At 47.0% G+C, this 13,867-nt stretch overlaps 1 protein-coding gene across 2 annotated transcripts in view; it reads left to right on the plus strand.

Moving 5' to 3' along the window:
• grid1b (glutamate receptor, ionotropic, delta 1b) overlaps positions 1-13,867 on the plus strand; it is a 627,414-nt gene that overhangs the window by 609,489 nt on the left and 4,058 nt on the right. Inside the window, exons 16-17 of one of the 2 annotated variants that reach the window (XM_085467070.1) lie at positions 8,167-8,407; positions 11,674-11,812. In XM_085467070.1, coding sequence (XP_085323196.1) covers positions 8,167-8,407; positions 11,674-11,812 — 380 coding nt within the window. The remainder of the gene's footprint in view (positions 1-8,166; positions 8,408-11,673; positions 11,813-13,867) is intronic. The other variant, XM_085467071.1, reaches the window with a different exon arrangement.

Raw genomic sequence — 13,867 nt, forward strand, 5'->3', positions numbered from 1 at the left:
GGCGCTAAAGTCATTTAAGCTCACATGAAACGAGCCCGTATTAAGGGCAGCGTTGTGAAGCAAATGGGATTATTATGTGTAAACAGAAGGCCGCGTGCTAATTACTCACTCGATTTTGCGAGGCAGATGTCTCAACACGGGCTGCGAATTTTGAGGAAATTCAATCTTCCCTCCAGATGAAACGAGCGAGGCCGAGAGCCCCAAACGCAAATTGATCCCAGAGCGAGTTTAAACACCTCGTAGATCATTTAGTAAATCTCCACATTATTACATCATGAAATTAACACCGAGCGCCCGAAAACTCAAAACTTTCTCATCCGTCTCGTATCGATCGGCTCCGAGAACGAAGAGGAAGGAAGCTGATGTAAGAGGCGACCCACGTCAACAAAGTGGCCGCCAAACACAGGAAGCTAGTTTTCGTGGGGTTTGAGAGCTTCACACGTCCTTCCAGGAAACAGGTCGTTAATACTGAGGTAAAAGTGGAGCAGGTGGACAGAAAACACCCGTCTGCCGCTGAGTCTGCAGGTCCAGAATTTTAATAAAACCTACGACGAGATTTATCCTTGAAGCTGTGTGAAAATCCTTGAATGCGCACAGACGTCAGTGGATCCTGGAAGCTGACAGCTGTTTGTAGCCTGTTAGCCTGAGTCAGTGTCTGACGGCGGCCTCCAGATTCAGGTAAACAGTCATCGAGTTGCAGTGATGGTAATATTATCCACAGCGTGTACAGCGTTCCACATCTCAGCGTTCTGCACTGGCCTGCTGGAGGTTTGCAGCTCGCACGCATTAGAAGAGCCCATCCCTCCTCTGCTCCGGCACAGAGGAGCAGATCCCGGTCCTCTTGGTGGGCCCTGTTCAGCTCTCCTACAGTAACTGGCTGTCTCCTGGAGTCTCCTCCAGGCTCTGGAGACGGTCCTGGGAGACACAGCAAACCTCGATGTGCCACCCTGGAGGAGTTGGACTACCTGTGGAAACTCTGGAAGGTCCAGGTATCACCTCATGCTCCTTAACTGACCGGATCAATATCCCAGGAGTTTAACGGGCTCGATGCTGCACTCGGATTTAAACACATTCCTTTAACTTTGGTTTTGGCTCTTTGTTAACATCCACTGCTAACTCGAACCACATTATCCGTGCTGTGAGCACCAGCACATCTGGTGGGTCAAGTATGAGATCAGTAGCAGCACAAAGCACAGCAGAGCTCACGATGGTTTCTTCCAGACTTTTCTTAACTTTATTTAACCGGCAAATGAAAGTGGACAGGCCAGCCGGACAGGTGGTGAATTCAAACCGTTAGACGTTTCCCCTCCAACTGTCACGGACCCGGGAGTGTCACAGGGAACGACTTAATTCATATTAAAGAATCTGAGTTAGGTCCAACCGCCGGCTGACTTCAATGAAACCTCTCGTCTGCCTCCCAGGTGTGCACGCTCTGTGATTTGGCGTGGGGAATGAAAGCAGCTGGAGTCCGAGGAGCCGCTCTGAAAGCGTCTGAACCGACCGCGTGAAGTTTGGGAGCAGCCGTGACTCTCTGTGTAATCCTGCGACAAACAGGAAGCCACAAACAGCCGCTGTGAGCGTTAATAGAGATTTTAACACAAAGCATTAGCAGCAGCACCGCTGTGCTGCGAGTGCTTCATCACCACAGAAAAGGGGAAATGGCTTCTTCAGGCTGCGTTAGAGGCAGCGTGGGAGGGCCGCCCGGGGCCCGACTCCATGAAATGTCAACTATGCCTCCTCCTATCTTGTCTTCTTCATCCTTTGCTCTCTGCTTCCTCATCCTCTCAGGTCCTGTTCACGCAGCGGGCTAATCCCGTTTCTCTTTAAAGCTTTGAGACTGTCCGCTTTGTCACCGAAGAGCGACCACAGGACAGGATAACACAGCACAGCCATTGAAATCCAGGGAACACCTGCACAGTTCAATAGTAAATCAGATGAATCCAAGTTTAATCTGCCTTGGGTCATTGTAAGAACCGGCTGAGAGGTGACCCTCAGCAGGAAGCTGCTCCAAGAGAAAGCTGATGTCCAGTTACAACAATGTTTGATGGGCGAAGGAGCAGCAGGGAAAAACTCGTTTGTGCACGTTTGTTTTTAATGTTTTTCCTTTGAGCAGAAATGCTTAAAGAGCCACGTGATTCTGACCGCCGCACATTTTCTAGCAGCTGCTTTACTGTGAGTCTCAGTAAGCCGGATCGAAGTGCGCATGGATGGGATTTCCTCCTCTGCCTGCGGATAACCGTCCTGTATTAAAGCTTAACAAGATGTTTGGGGGTGATAGCCAGCATGTGTCTCCCCCCCACAGTTACACGCAGAGAGCCTCTCGCAGTAATGGAGGTACCACACAACACCTCCTCAGTCTGACAGCAGCACAGGTCTGTGTTGGATGGGGAGAAGTCAGTAACTTCATGTTAACATTTTTCTGACTTTACCATAAAACACAACGATGACCAGATTAGAGCAAATCTAGGAAGTCCAAATGTTTCAGGAGAGGAATCTGCGGATGGAAAATGATCGTACCCAGCAGCTCAAGTTCCACTCATGATTTCACAGAGGATGAATCCTCTCAGTCACATCCTCATGCGTCCATCCACCGAGTTCTCTCGGCTAGCTCTTTCCCCTTGGACGACTCCTGGAGGGCGTACCCTCGCTTCTCCTTTCTGACCTGAGCGGTGTCCATCCTATTTCAGACCTGCTTCCACAACGAGGCGACTCGCTGTGCATCAGCTTACTGTACAGCTTACTGAGGCTACCACAACCTGGAGTATCCACTGACACCAACCATCAGCTGTGAAGCTTCGGACAGTTCAGTTGATGTGTGTCTGCAGACCTGCAGCAAACCCGCGTCGTCACTCTTAAACTTCAGGGTTTAGCAGTGTTTTAATATTTTACTCTGGGATATGAGAGCGATGCCGATGCTCGTATTCAATCCTCAACGAGCAGCAAAAAGAGTTAAAGTAGGTTTTGATTGGGCCTCATCACCTCCTCTGGCCTCAGTCTGCAGGAGATCTGAGGCGCGAGTCTGTGAAAGGAGCTGGATTTGCATGATTGTCGTCCTGCTTTTGTTCCTCTTGTGTTTCCAGCTTCTCCATCATGGCGTCACCTTTTACTCCTCCTCCCTCTGTTCCTCGCACCTCCTCCTTAATTAAAGGTGTTTATTTAGGGATTAATTTGCGCCCCGAACGGAGACAAAACGCTCCTTCCCGCCCGGCTCAGCAAGCATCCGACAGCCCGAGGCGCCCCGGCAGCACGGCGCTCGGGGACGTGTAGGAATAATGTGCTCGTGTGTTAAATTGAGAGCAGAGCTATTGTTCAGCACAAAAACCATTATCTCCACATTTCCAACCATCATTTTAATACCTCGTCCCATAACTGCTGTATTACCTCATGTGATAATCCTGCCATTAATAACCTTTGCAGACTTTGTTGCTTCTGCTGCTCATTTGTGCTGTGAAACTATTTTGTCCTCGGGCTGTTTCGGGGGGGTACAGATGGAAACGCCGGCGCTCTGACCTTCAGCATGTTCACGCTGAGCTGAGCAGATTAAATATAGCAAATTGGGCTCTGATTGTACTGTAGCTGAAAGTGTTTTGGACTTCTGTGGTCATGGCAGAGTTGCTTAATTAACTACATAAATGAACAACAGCACCAGGCCTGCTGGCTGAAACTGCCACCAGGTCTTTGTACAGGACGCGTAGCCATGTGAACACGTTCACGTACCCAGCCACATGTTCCAGGTTTCCAGAGGATCCGTGCTCCTGGTTGCTGGGATACGCTGGCGCTCTTATTTCCACACAAAATGCTGAGAAACTCATTAATATGAACTTTTCATCAGATTTATTCATCCAACGCCAAAATGCAGCAAGAGTCACCTCAAGACCCTTTATGTTGTGAGGTTAAGGACCCAACAACAATACAGACAACGGCCCAACAATCAAACTGCCTCCTGTGAGCGAGCGCTTTGGCGTCAGTGGGACAGAAAAACTCCTGTTTAACAGGAAGTAGGCTCAGGGAAGGGGAAGCCATCTGCAGCGACCGGTTGGGCGTGAGAGGAGGAAGGCTGGACATCTTCCTGTCACAGAAGTCGGCCTCTCCACTGACTGGGCAACGATATTCAGCTAAATCAGAGTTTGAAGAATAAATGATTTATTTTCAGCCGCATCGAATCACAACGACAGTCGGGGCGCTTTATGTTGGATAAATGCTGATTTGATCCCGTCTCTCTCAAAGAAATGAACAGTCTCTGCTGAGTTACATTTATTTTAGCGCAGATCTCAACCAAAGACTCAGGAAAAACATATTTTGCTGTAGAAAAACTCTGAACCCTTGAAGCTTCGGCCCCATGCACAGTCTGAGGTCTGGGGACTGGCGAGACCACTCCGTATCTTAATGTGCTTTGTTTGGGTCATTGTCATGATGGAGGATCCATACACCACGCCACTTCAGTGTTCTGGCTGAGAGAAGGAGATTCTTCTCTGAGATTTTACCCTACGTCCCCTCAATGTGGTGTCCTGTACCCCTAACAGAAAGGTGCAGTGTGTTCAATCAAGCTCCTACCATGTAGATTTATTCTGATCCAAAACTTCTCTCGTGATCCCATGAACTGAGATCTCGAACGGAGCTCCAGACTAGCGCTGCCACAAATGATTATTTTGATAGTCGACTACGCACTGATTATTTTTGCGATTAGTCGACTAATCAGATCATCATCCATTGGACGTAAAACTACAGCTTATTGCACCAGCAGCATCTGCTCTTATATATCATTAGCTTACAGCTTGAAGTGTTTAAGGTGAAATTTGCAGATTGTCTCGGTGAAGTTTAATAAACTCCTTGCTTTCTAAAATATAACAGGACACCGGAGTAAATTCTGCAGCATCTCACACTTCTGATAATCAGCTGTCTGCTTGACGTTTATTCAGCTGTGTAAAAACTTTAATCTCAGCCAAACCGATTTACTCAGGAACAAATAAAATACTAAAAAAAGCCAAACAATAACATTTTAAGTTATCTAAGTGACTTATATATCATGTTTAACCTGAGTAGCGAAAGACGGCGGTGGGTTTGAAAACGATTTGCCGGGAGTCCGGTGTTCTCACGGCTCTAGCGAGCCTTGCCCCCGGCTCGCTATCGAGCTAGTGGGTAACAGACGTCTCCGAAAACGTCGGAGCGCTTTTGAAAATATGTGGTGTCCTGATAAACTGAGCCGATATTTGAGGTTTACACAGCTACATTCTCGCCTGAAAATATGTTAAATGTTTATTTTGTGACCCAGAAAGAATAATAAGAGTAATATTAAAACTAACTAGCTACCGCCATTGTTGGAAACTGAGCTGGGCTGCGCTATGAATTCTGGGACACAGCTGCTTCTTCTTCTTCGGGGTTTAACGGCAGCTGGCATCCTTGTACATGCAGTGCTGCCATCTTCTGTTTCAGTCCGTTATTACACTCTTAAATCCTGCTACTTATTCCTGCGTCTTTTGGGATCTTACAAAGCTTCAAACGACACGTCGACTATTAAATCAGTCGTCGACGATTCTGATAGTCGACTAATCCTGGCAGCCCTACTCCAGACCCAGAGCGTCTGACCCCAACAGCTGTCACCTTCTCACCAGGCTTCCTGCTGATGGTCTTGTAGTTTATTCCAGCCTTGTGCAAGTCTGCATCTTCTCCCTGACGTCCTTTAACAGCTCGTTGGACGTTGGAAGAAAGCGATTCTGTCGTGCTTCATAAACGACGAGACAATATCAGGAGTGTTTCCAACTGATTGACTGTAACTCACGTGAGCACTCGGCTAATCTGTGGGTCGCTCCGTCACATACGCATCAGGTTATAACTTTTACGTAACACATTTTTCTGGACTCTTGGTTGATATTCTGTCTCTCCATTAAAATAAAACTACCATTAAACTTAGAGGCTCTTTGGACGTTCAGCAGGAGATGAAATATTATCTCCCCACTGTCACATGATCCCTACGACGGCGGTCACGTCAAAGACCTTATTCTCTGCTCTTTGGTTGGTTTCAAACTGTTGAGTCATCGTGGGCGGAACAACAAATAAATCCAGCTGCTGTGCTGAAAGGATGAAGCCACAAATCATCACCTGCATTCAGCCTCAGCGGGGGAAAGGAGCTCAGTGCAGAAGCTTACGATTGATGCGCCGTGATTATTTTTCAACGACGGCGAAATCCCCGTCGCGTTGAATTCGATGGTTCACAATCTCATTTCATGGAAAAGTCTGAATCTTGGAACGCCTCCCCTCGTCTATAACATTGATTAGCACCGTGTAACACGTGGTGTAATGGCCCATAATGACCCCCCGGGCAATGACAAAATTACAGCCGTGATGAGCCGAGGTACATCGCTCCGTACCGTGGTACATCGCTCCGTACTGTGGTACATCGCTCCGTACCGTGGTACATCGCTCCGTACCGTGGTACATCGCGGGCCTATTGTGGGATTTTTTGGCAAATTTAAATAATTAGAGCGAGAAAGTCTCGGCCTTCTCCGAACTGTCTGTTCTTCTTCACGTCGTAGGTTGATGTCGTGAGGTAAACTGGGCCACGCGGACGCGCAGCTGCTCGCTGTGATGCTTTTTCTAGTTTTGAATCATCAGCTTTAATTTGTTCCAAGTGTAAAAACTGCCTCTGCAGATCAGATCTACTTCATCAGATCTTAATGGGAAAAAAATCGATGCTTCTCTCAGCTGAAAATGTGTCTATTCAGAGCCTGCGGAGTCTTGTACAGCAGTTCACAGGCCTGCAGGCCAGTTTTCCCATGACTTCAGAAACAGGACGTGTTCCTGAGTAAAGAGGGCGCGAGGTCGAACGGAGATGAAGGACGATGGGATACCGAGAACAGCCGAGAGCATCGACAGGCTCCGACCGTAACGAGAGGGGAGGATTTAAAAACACACACTGATGCTTAGACAGTTACATCTTATGAAAGCGCACCTGACAAAGTGAAAGAGATGAATGTGATTACATTTGTTATATTTAGTTTTGTTTGACAGTGGCTGACGGGGGGCGTCCCCTTCAGAGGCTGTGCTTCCTTTACAGCATCCTTAAAGCTCAGTCTGTGCACTTTCCCTCTGTCCTGTTATTTCTTCTTTGTTGCTTTGACTCAGTCTGAACTGTTGTACCTTCTACACTTTCTTTGTTATCAGTGCAAAGTGTAACGTTACTAATACAGCCCTGATAAAAAAAAGCTTAAGACCACCTGAAAAATGGCCAAAACTCATATTTTGCATGGTTGGATCTTAACAAAGCTCAGAGTCGAGCTTCAACATGCAACAAGAAGAAATGGGAGGTTTTTTTGAGCCTGCGATTTATTGAGAGCAACACTTAAACTGAAACAGGCTGAACGTGCTTAAAGGCCAAAAATGTGGATTTATTGTCATTTTCTGTCAGGTAGTCACACCGTCACCACGTTCTGATGGCAAAGGCAAAAAAAGTTTCCTTTTTTGAACATTGTCGGTTTCTTCTTGTCGCAGGTTGAAGCTCTACTTGGAACCTCGTTAAGATCCAACCATGCAAAATGTGATTGTTGCCATTTTTCAGGTGATCGTAAACTTTGGATCCTGACTGTATGTTCTTGTTGTAAGGAGCAGGCGTGATCGGTGCACACGTGTCGGTGGGTCGCTCGCTCCTGTGTCGTTCTGTTTTCAGACGCCGTGCATCAGCAGCGGGAGATCTAACAGCATGAAGGAAGCTAGAACGGGTTGGAAATGTCAACACCAGCTTTTATTTCTTTGTAGTTTGTTTGCCAGCAAAGACAAAAAGAAACACATTTTCGTCCACAAACGTGTGTTTGGATGTATTTGTCTTTGGAAAGCAGGAAATCGGTGTTAAGCGGACACCTTTTGCTTCGGCACATCTCACACTTCATGTAAATAAAAGCTGGAGAATCAGGAGAATCGCTTGTATTTATCTGAGCTGGACAAAGTAAGACGTTGAGGTGCGTTCTCACGGTAGGCTGGGATTTATTAGGCGCTGCAGAGCGACTGCGACTCTGCTGCGTGTGCAGAGGAGACGCCGCAGTAAGACTGTGTGACATAGCAGCGAGCGCGACGTCCCGCCCGAGGGTCGCAGACTGTTCTTGTTGCCTTCGGGTAAGAAGGATTAATTGGTGTTCTCTGCGTCTCACCTGCTGCTCTCGTCTCTTCTTCCAGGATCTTGGAGCTGCAGGAGAAAGGCGACCTGGACATCATGAAGCAGAAGTGGTGGCCCCGCGCCGGCCGCTGCGACCTCAGCAGCCACGCCAGCGCCCACCCCGATGGCCGCTCCCTCAAGCTGCACAGCTTCGCCGGCATCTTCTGCATCTTGGCCGCGGGCCTGCTGCTGGCCTGCCTGGTGGCTGGGCTGGAGGCTTGGTGGAACAGCAACCACTGCCGCCAGGAGCAGCCCAAAGAGGTGACCGAGCACAGGGCCCGGCGGACGGGCCAGCGGGGGGAAGACACTGCCACACTCTACTTTAAGGATCCAGCCGCAGACGCGAGCCCCGACTTAGTGGAGCTCCAGTACACCCAGCTGTAGAGGAGAGAGGTTTAGGAGTCAGTCTAGTGTCGGAGGGCGGGAGGCAGGGCAGAGTAGGTAGATGTGCTCTGTGCCGCTGACTGAAATCAAATTTGGTCTCTTCTCCTTATTATTACTACACCCCCTTCATGTTTTTATTTTACCCGTGCATCGCTCCCCACCCACCCTGTCCCCAACTACCAGGGCACACTCCACCTCACCATTACCTTTACTAATATGCTCATAAAACGACGAGGCCTTACGAGCAAACGGTGCCGAATTAGCTCAGCCAGCCAGGGATCAAATCCCAGCGTGGAAGCACCCGCAGACTTTAATGATTAATTCCCGCAGCAGCGGCTCTGTAGCATTCAAGGGCTCGGTATTGAATTATTGCTATAAACTCATTTTGTGTGGTAAGGCTTTGGTAATTTTCTGCACCCAGGGGTTGTTAAAAGAGATTATAATTAGCAGGAGAGGGTGGGAGCTTGCTGAGGCAGAGAAGGACACTTACGGAGTTTTTAGCGTGGAAAGAAAAAGTTGTTTGTCACATTAAACGCAGCTCGACCTGCGTTTCAACAACCGTGCACTGTTGCTGTTGGAAACTGGAGCCTCACCAAGTGCCTGCCGAATAAGAATCACTGAGAACTCAGCGACCACCTCGCTCTTTTATGAATGAAACACACGCTGCTCTTACAGCCGAGCTAATAGTTACACCTGCGGTTCGTGAAAGATGAACGCACCCCCGATCGATATTAATGAACGGCCGCCTCCTCGAAAGCTGGAAACATCCCGTAATTGAAACGTCTTTAGTGGATAATTATCCGGAACTTCTGCCGTCACAGCAGGATCGTATTGTTCCGATTTAACACGACGTCATTAAAAAACACAAATCTGTGTTAACCTCTCAGAGTGACGCTGTCCCTGTGCCAAACAATAGGCTCTGACGTACAAGTGCTCCGTGTAATTTTACGCTGCTGCCATTTCAAAGTGTGAATGTGGGAACTTTGGCTCTGCAGATGAGAATCTGACAGTTTCAGTGGCTGCTGCTGCTGCACATCTGCAACAGGCCATAAAGCTTCAATAACAAAATCTGACTCCAAAACAAATTCAGCATCAGCTCATCGAGTTTCGTCCCATCGGAGTCGTGAACGTGCGGCTCTTTAGCTGCTAAATGTTCCACTTTGCTCACCTCGCTGGGCTCCAACTGTCTGCTGTGCAAAGTGGCTCTTTAGAGCTTTTTTCCCTGAAAGGGCCACAAAAGATTTATGCAGGGAGCTCATCAACGTAACCTTTCACTCTGTCTGCAGCCACAGAAGCAAGCGTGCAGGAAACTCAGTAACAAAGATCAGTACTTTCCCTCAGTATTAAAATAAATATCCAATCGCAAACTAAGTCATTAATAATCAGGTTTCATGCATAATCGTTAGTGGCAGCCAATCTCCTCACACCAGAGCTGTGACATCACTCAGCATGAAATATGGACATGAGTTTAAATGGGACATTTTGACACCGGAAACACCTTCAGTCGGGTGGTTTCTGTGCAGAGTGATGCTTCAGACATCAGCCTGCAGAGAACAGAGCGAGGCAGCCGTCTGCTTCTGTGTCAGTGTGAGAGGATAAAAGCTTTGAACAGAGATCAGCTGGCCTCATATAACACAATACCAACACAGGGCAGCGTGCAACTACAGATGAATTTGGACGCCCCATCACAACTCAACAAGCAGCCCATCAGAAAGCACTGACCTGCAGCACAAAGCTCCCTGTAAAGTCTCAACCACCCAGACATCTGCTAATAAACATCCTAGAGTCTCCCCGTGCACCAAAACTGGAGCTCAGACTTCTAGAAAGGTCTGTTAGTACAACAACGTCCCAACAGCCGTATAGTTGGTCAGATAATGTCATTAAAAATGTTCCAGCAGCACAAACATGGTCCACAGGTCCAGTTCAGGGACTTCAGTTGGCTGAGGTGGAGAATAGCAGACAGCTAGCAGCTGCAGCCGCCTGTGTCACCATCCACCTGCCAGTCAACATTGGAGTCTATGCGGTAAGACTCACTGATGGGGACAGCCCCAAGTGGACAAGAGAGGAACTGCAGCTTGTGGCAGTTCCACAGTGAGTTCAAATTACCAAAAAAACCCACAATCCTCTGTGAAACTGAAATTATGTCACATGCATCATTTGAATAAGCTTTGAGTGACCAGAGTTACTCACATCTTTATTTATAATCACAACAACAGTTGCCTCAAGACAACTGTAAAGTAAAGACCCTCCAATAATACAGAGAAAAACCCAACAATCATATGACCCCCTATGAGCAAGCACTTTGGTGACAGTGGGAAGGAAAAACTCCCTTTTAACAGGAAGAAACCTCCGGCAGAACCAGGCTCAGGGAGGGGCGGGGCCATCTGCTGCGACAGGTTAGGAGTGAGGGGAGGAAGGCGGGACAAAGAGATTAATGATCAGCTGATAACTACGATGTGGTCGCTTCTGACTCCACAAAACGTACGATGACAGAAGCTGCGATGCTAAACCCGAGTTAGCTCCATTCAGCCTTTGACTCCTCCTTCCAGTCATACATGACGTTTGTTATTGGTTGAGAACCACCAAGTATTCAATGTTAAACATGATGGTGGGACAGAAATACAGGAGGAGAATGGATGTTGGGGCTACACTGATACTGACGTGTGTGCTGTGTGTTACAGTGGTTATTGTGTGGTCTGTATATTGTTTGAAACGGGGACACGGGCGCTACCAAAGACACCGCTCGAACACGAAACTGACCTCAGACCTGCCTTTCCATGTCCTACCTCCAGACATCAACAACATACACCTCCCAGCACTACGCAGGGCCGACCTCACCTCACTGTGCGAACACCCCCAGACAGGCTTCAGTCATGTGACAGGGGACAAACGGGCAGGAAGGCCTCGATGTGGATCCATAAACTAAAGTGTGAGCAGGCAGTGTGCACGCTGGGTGTGTCACCCTTTAGCAATAAGATCTGTCTCCGACATCCCCGTCCATAACCCCTGGTTCTATCACTGTGTCACGTCTTATTGCAAATTATATGTCAATGTGGACACCCCTGTTATCTATCTCCTCTCCTTCTCTCCATCTATCCTTTTCATTTTTTGATTTACACTTGACTGTCTATGATCTCGTGCAGGTTACTAAGGATTACAGGCTGGCAAGGGTTTCTGGTCCATTGACATATAATGACATTACAACTGCTTCATCGGAGGGGAGGAGGGACATTTGGACAGACAGAGAGAGAGGCTGGGATGAAGCAGAAGCTATTGATACAGGTCAGAATAGACCTCCTATATACAACCTTCTAAAATACGACAAAAGAAATCAAACACATCTGTGCCGTCGCCAAGCTCCTCTTTGTTTTTGTTCTTTCCTTTCGGGGGTTAAAGTCTTTCTGATTTTCTGAAACTAAATCTGCAGGCATACAGGAAGTCATTTTTGTCAGTTTCCAGCACAAATTCAATTATGTCTGTGATCATCTTAAAGGTTAGAACTCATTCTTCCCCTGGTATAATGCTTATTAAGCAGCGTTTGCTAATTAGAGGAGTGTAGAATAATAATAAAATAAAGAATTAGGATTTTGCTCTATGCAGATGATAAAGTTGTAACCTTCTGAGAACTCGCTACTAACGCTGCATCCCGTCATCATTAGAAACCTTCCCGGTTCTCACGGTGCCTTTTCTGTTTCTCCTTGCTTTCTCTCATTTGGTCATCTTTAACTGTTTGAACACATCTCATAAGGGCTGACCTCACACCTCAGTTTGACCTGTTTCGGGAGAACAGAATCACCAAGGTTCACGACAAACTCAGTGCCTTTCACGCAGCTTTTATTGAGCAGTGTTTGCATAAACCTTTAAAAATTCATCAAGACATCTACGAGAAATGGAGCAGCTCAATATCAGAAAGCCTGATAAGGCTAGTTTTGAGTTGGTGGCCATAAGAATATTGGTGATCGTGCCTACAACCAGCAAGCAGCTCCGTGGAAGGCCTGCACGTGCATTTGCAAACCTTTGCCTTGAATTTAATTTTAACATTGCAAGGAGCCAAATCTCTCACAGGACAAGCAGTGAGTGTGAATCGTGTTGAGGTGACTGAGAAGCTTCAGGAAACAGCTCAGGAAGTCATAGCAGAATTTTGCATCTGACCCTGGAGAGTATAAGATGCTTCTGGTTGAGCCACTTTCAGCCCTGGATACTGAACTCTTCCCCTTAAAACTCTGGGTTTTAAGGGGAAGAGTCTTTGGGTTGTAGATGGAGAACCAGCTTTTATCCTTGACGTAAACTCACACGAAAACTCCCACATGTAAGAAAATCTTTTTTGTTTTTCACAGGCAAAGTCTTTTTGATCGTACCTTCTGTTTCTCCGTCTGAATCAGCTCAAAGTAGCTGCTGTGTGAAAGTGGCAGCTGGCAAATTTCCCTGATGGAGCCAGACTGCATTAGAAAAAGTCTGACTTTAAGACTTTTGGAGAGCCACTTAGCTAACAGCAAATTAGCTTCACAAAGCCAGACTCCATTTCAGATTTCATTGTAAAAATGATCCAGTCAACTGAAGTGGCAGCTGGAGCCTGAAGCGTTCAATCTGAACAGTGTGGCGTTCACATGTGATGTCACTCGCCGTGAACCCGGCGATCTCCTTGAAAAAATGTTGCACCTGCGCCTGGATCGTTTTTCCTCTGCACAGGTTCTGATCGATGCTTTGAGAGCTCTCGGACGTTTTGAAAATAAAGGTCAATAACAGCTTAAGAAAGTCATGCACTCATCTAAATACTTGTATCAAGACCTTCTGACCTAAGCGTCTGGGTCAGCAGCACTTTATTGATTAAGATGTCCATCGATCGACTGAAAACCACAATGACGAACGCAGAAAATATGATTTTGCTTTGCCAAGCCGAATCTAAATTGAAAGATTTGCCTCACTTGACCTTTCATCTTATGGTGTCAGTAGCTGGTAATAAAGTTTTGACCTATCGGTTATTGCTCGTTTCTAAGCCTAAAATAAGACAGCGAGATGATTAAGACTGTAGATGATTGCTAACTGCGGCTTTACCGAGTGTGCTTATCTGGAGGCTTTGACCACGTTGTGGATTCAACGATTAAATGAAGACACAGAAATGTTGTTCTGAATTTTATTGCACGCGTGATGAATATTATTACCTGCTTCCTGAGGACTGCATGCCGTGTGTCATGTTTCCAGACGTCTGTGGCTTTTGTTCAGCATTTCTGTGTTTGTTATTTAAGTGATGACCGAGCAAATTTAACTCTTTCATTAAAAAACTGACTGTTTTTGAAAATCAGTATTGCAGTAAAACAGGATTCTCCTCCATTTAAA

The sequence above is a fragment of the Copadichromis virginalis genome, linkage group LG8, assembly GCF_057382275.1.
Source record: "Copadichromis virginalis isolate Kocher_CV1m ecotype Utaka linkage group LG8, C_Virginalis_male_GT1.1, whole genome shotgun sequence".
NCBI lineage: Eukaryota > Metazoa > Chordata > Actinopteri > Cichliformes > Cichlidae > Copadichromis > Copadichromis virginalis.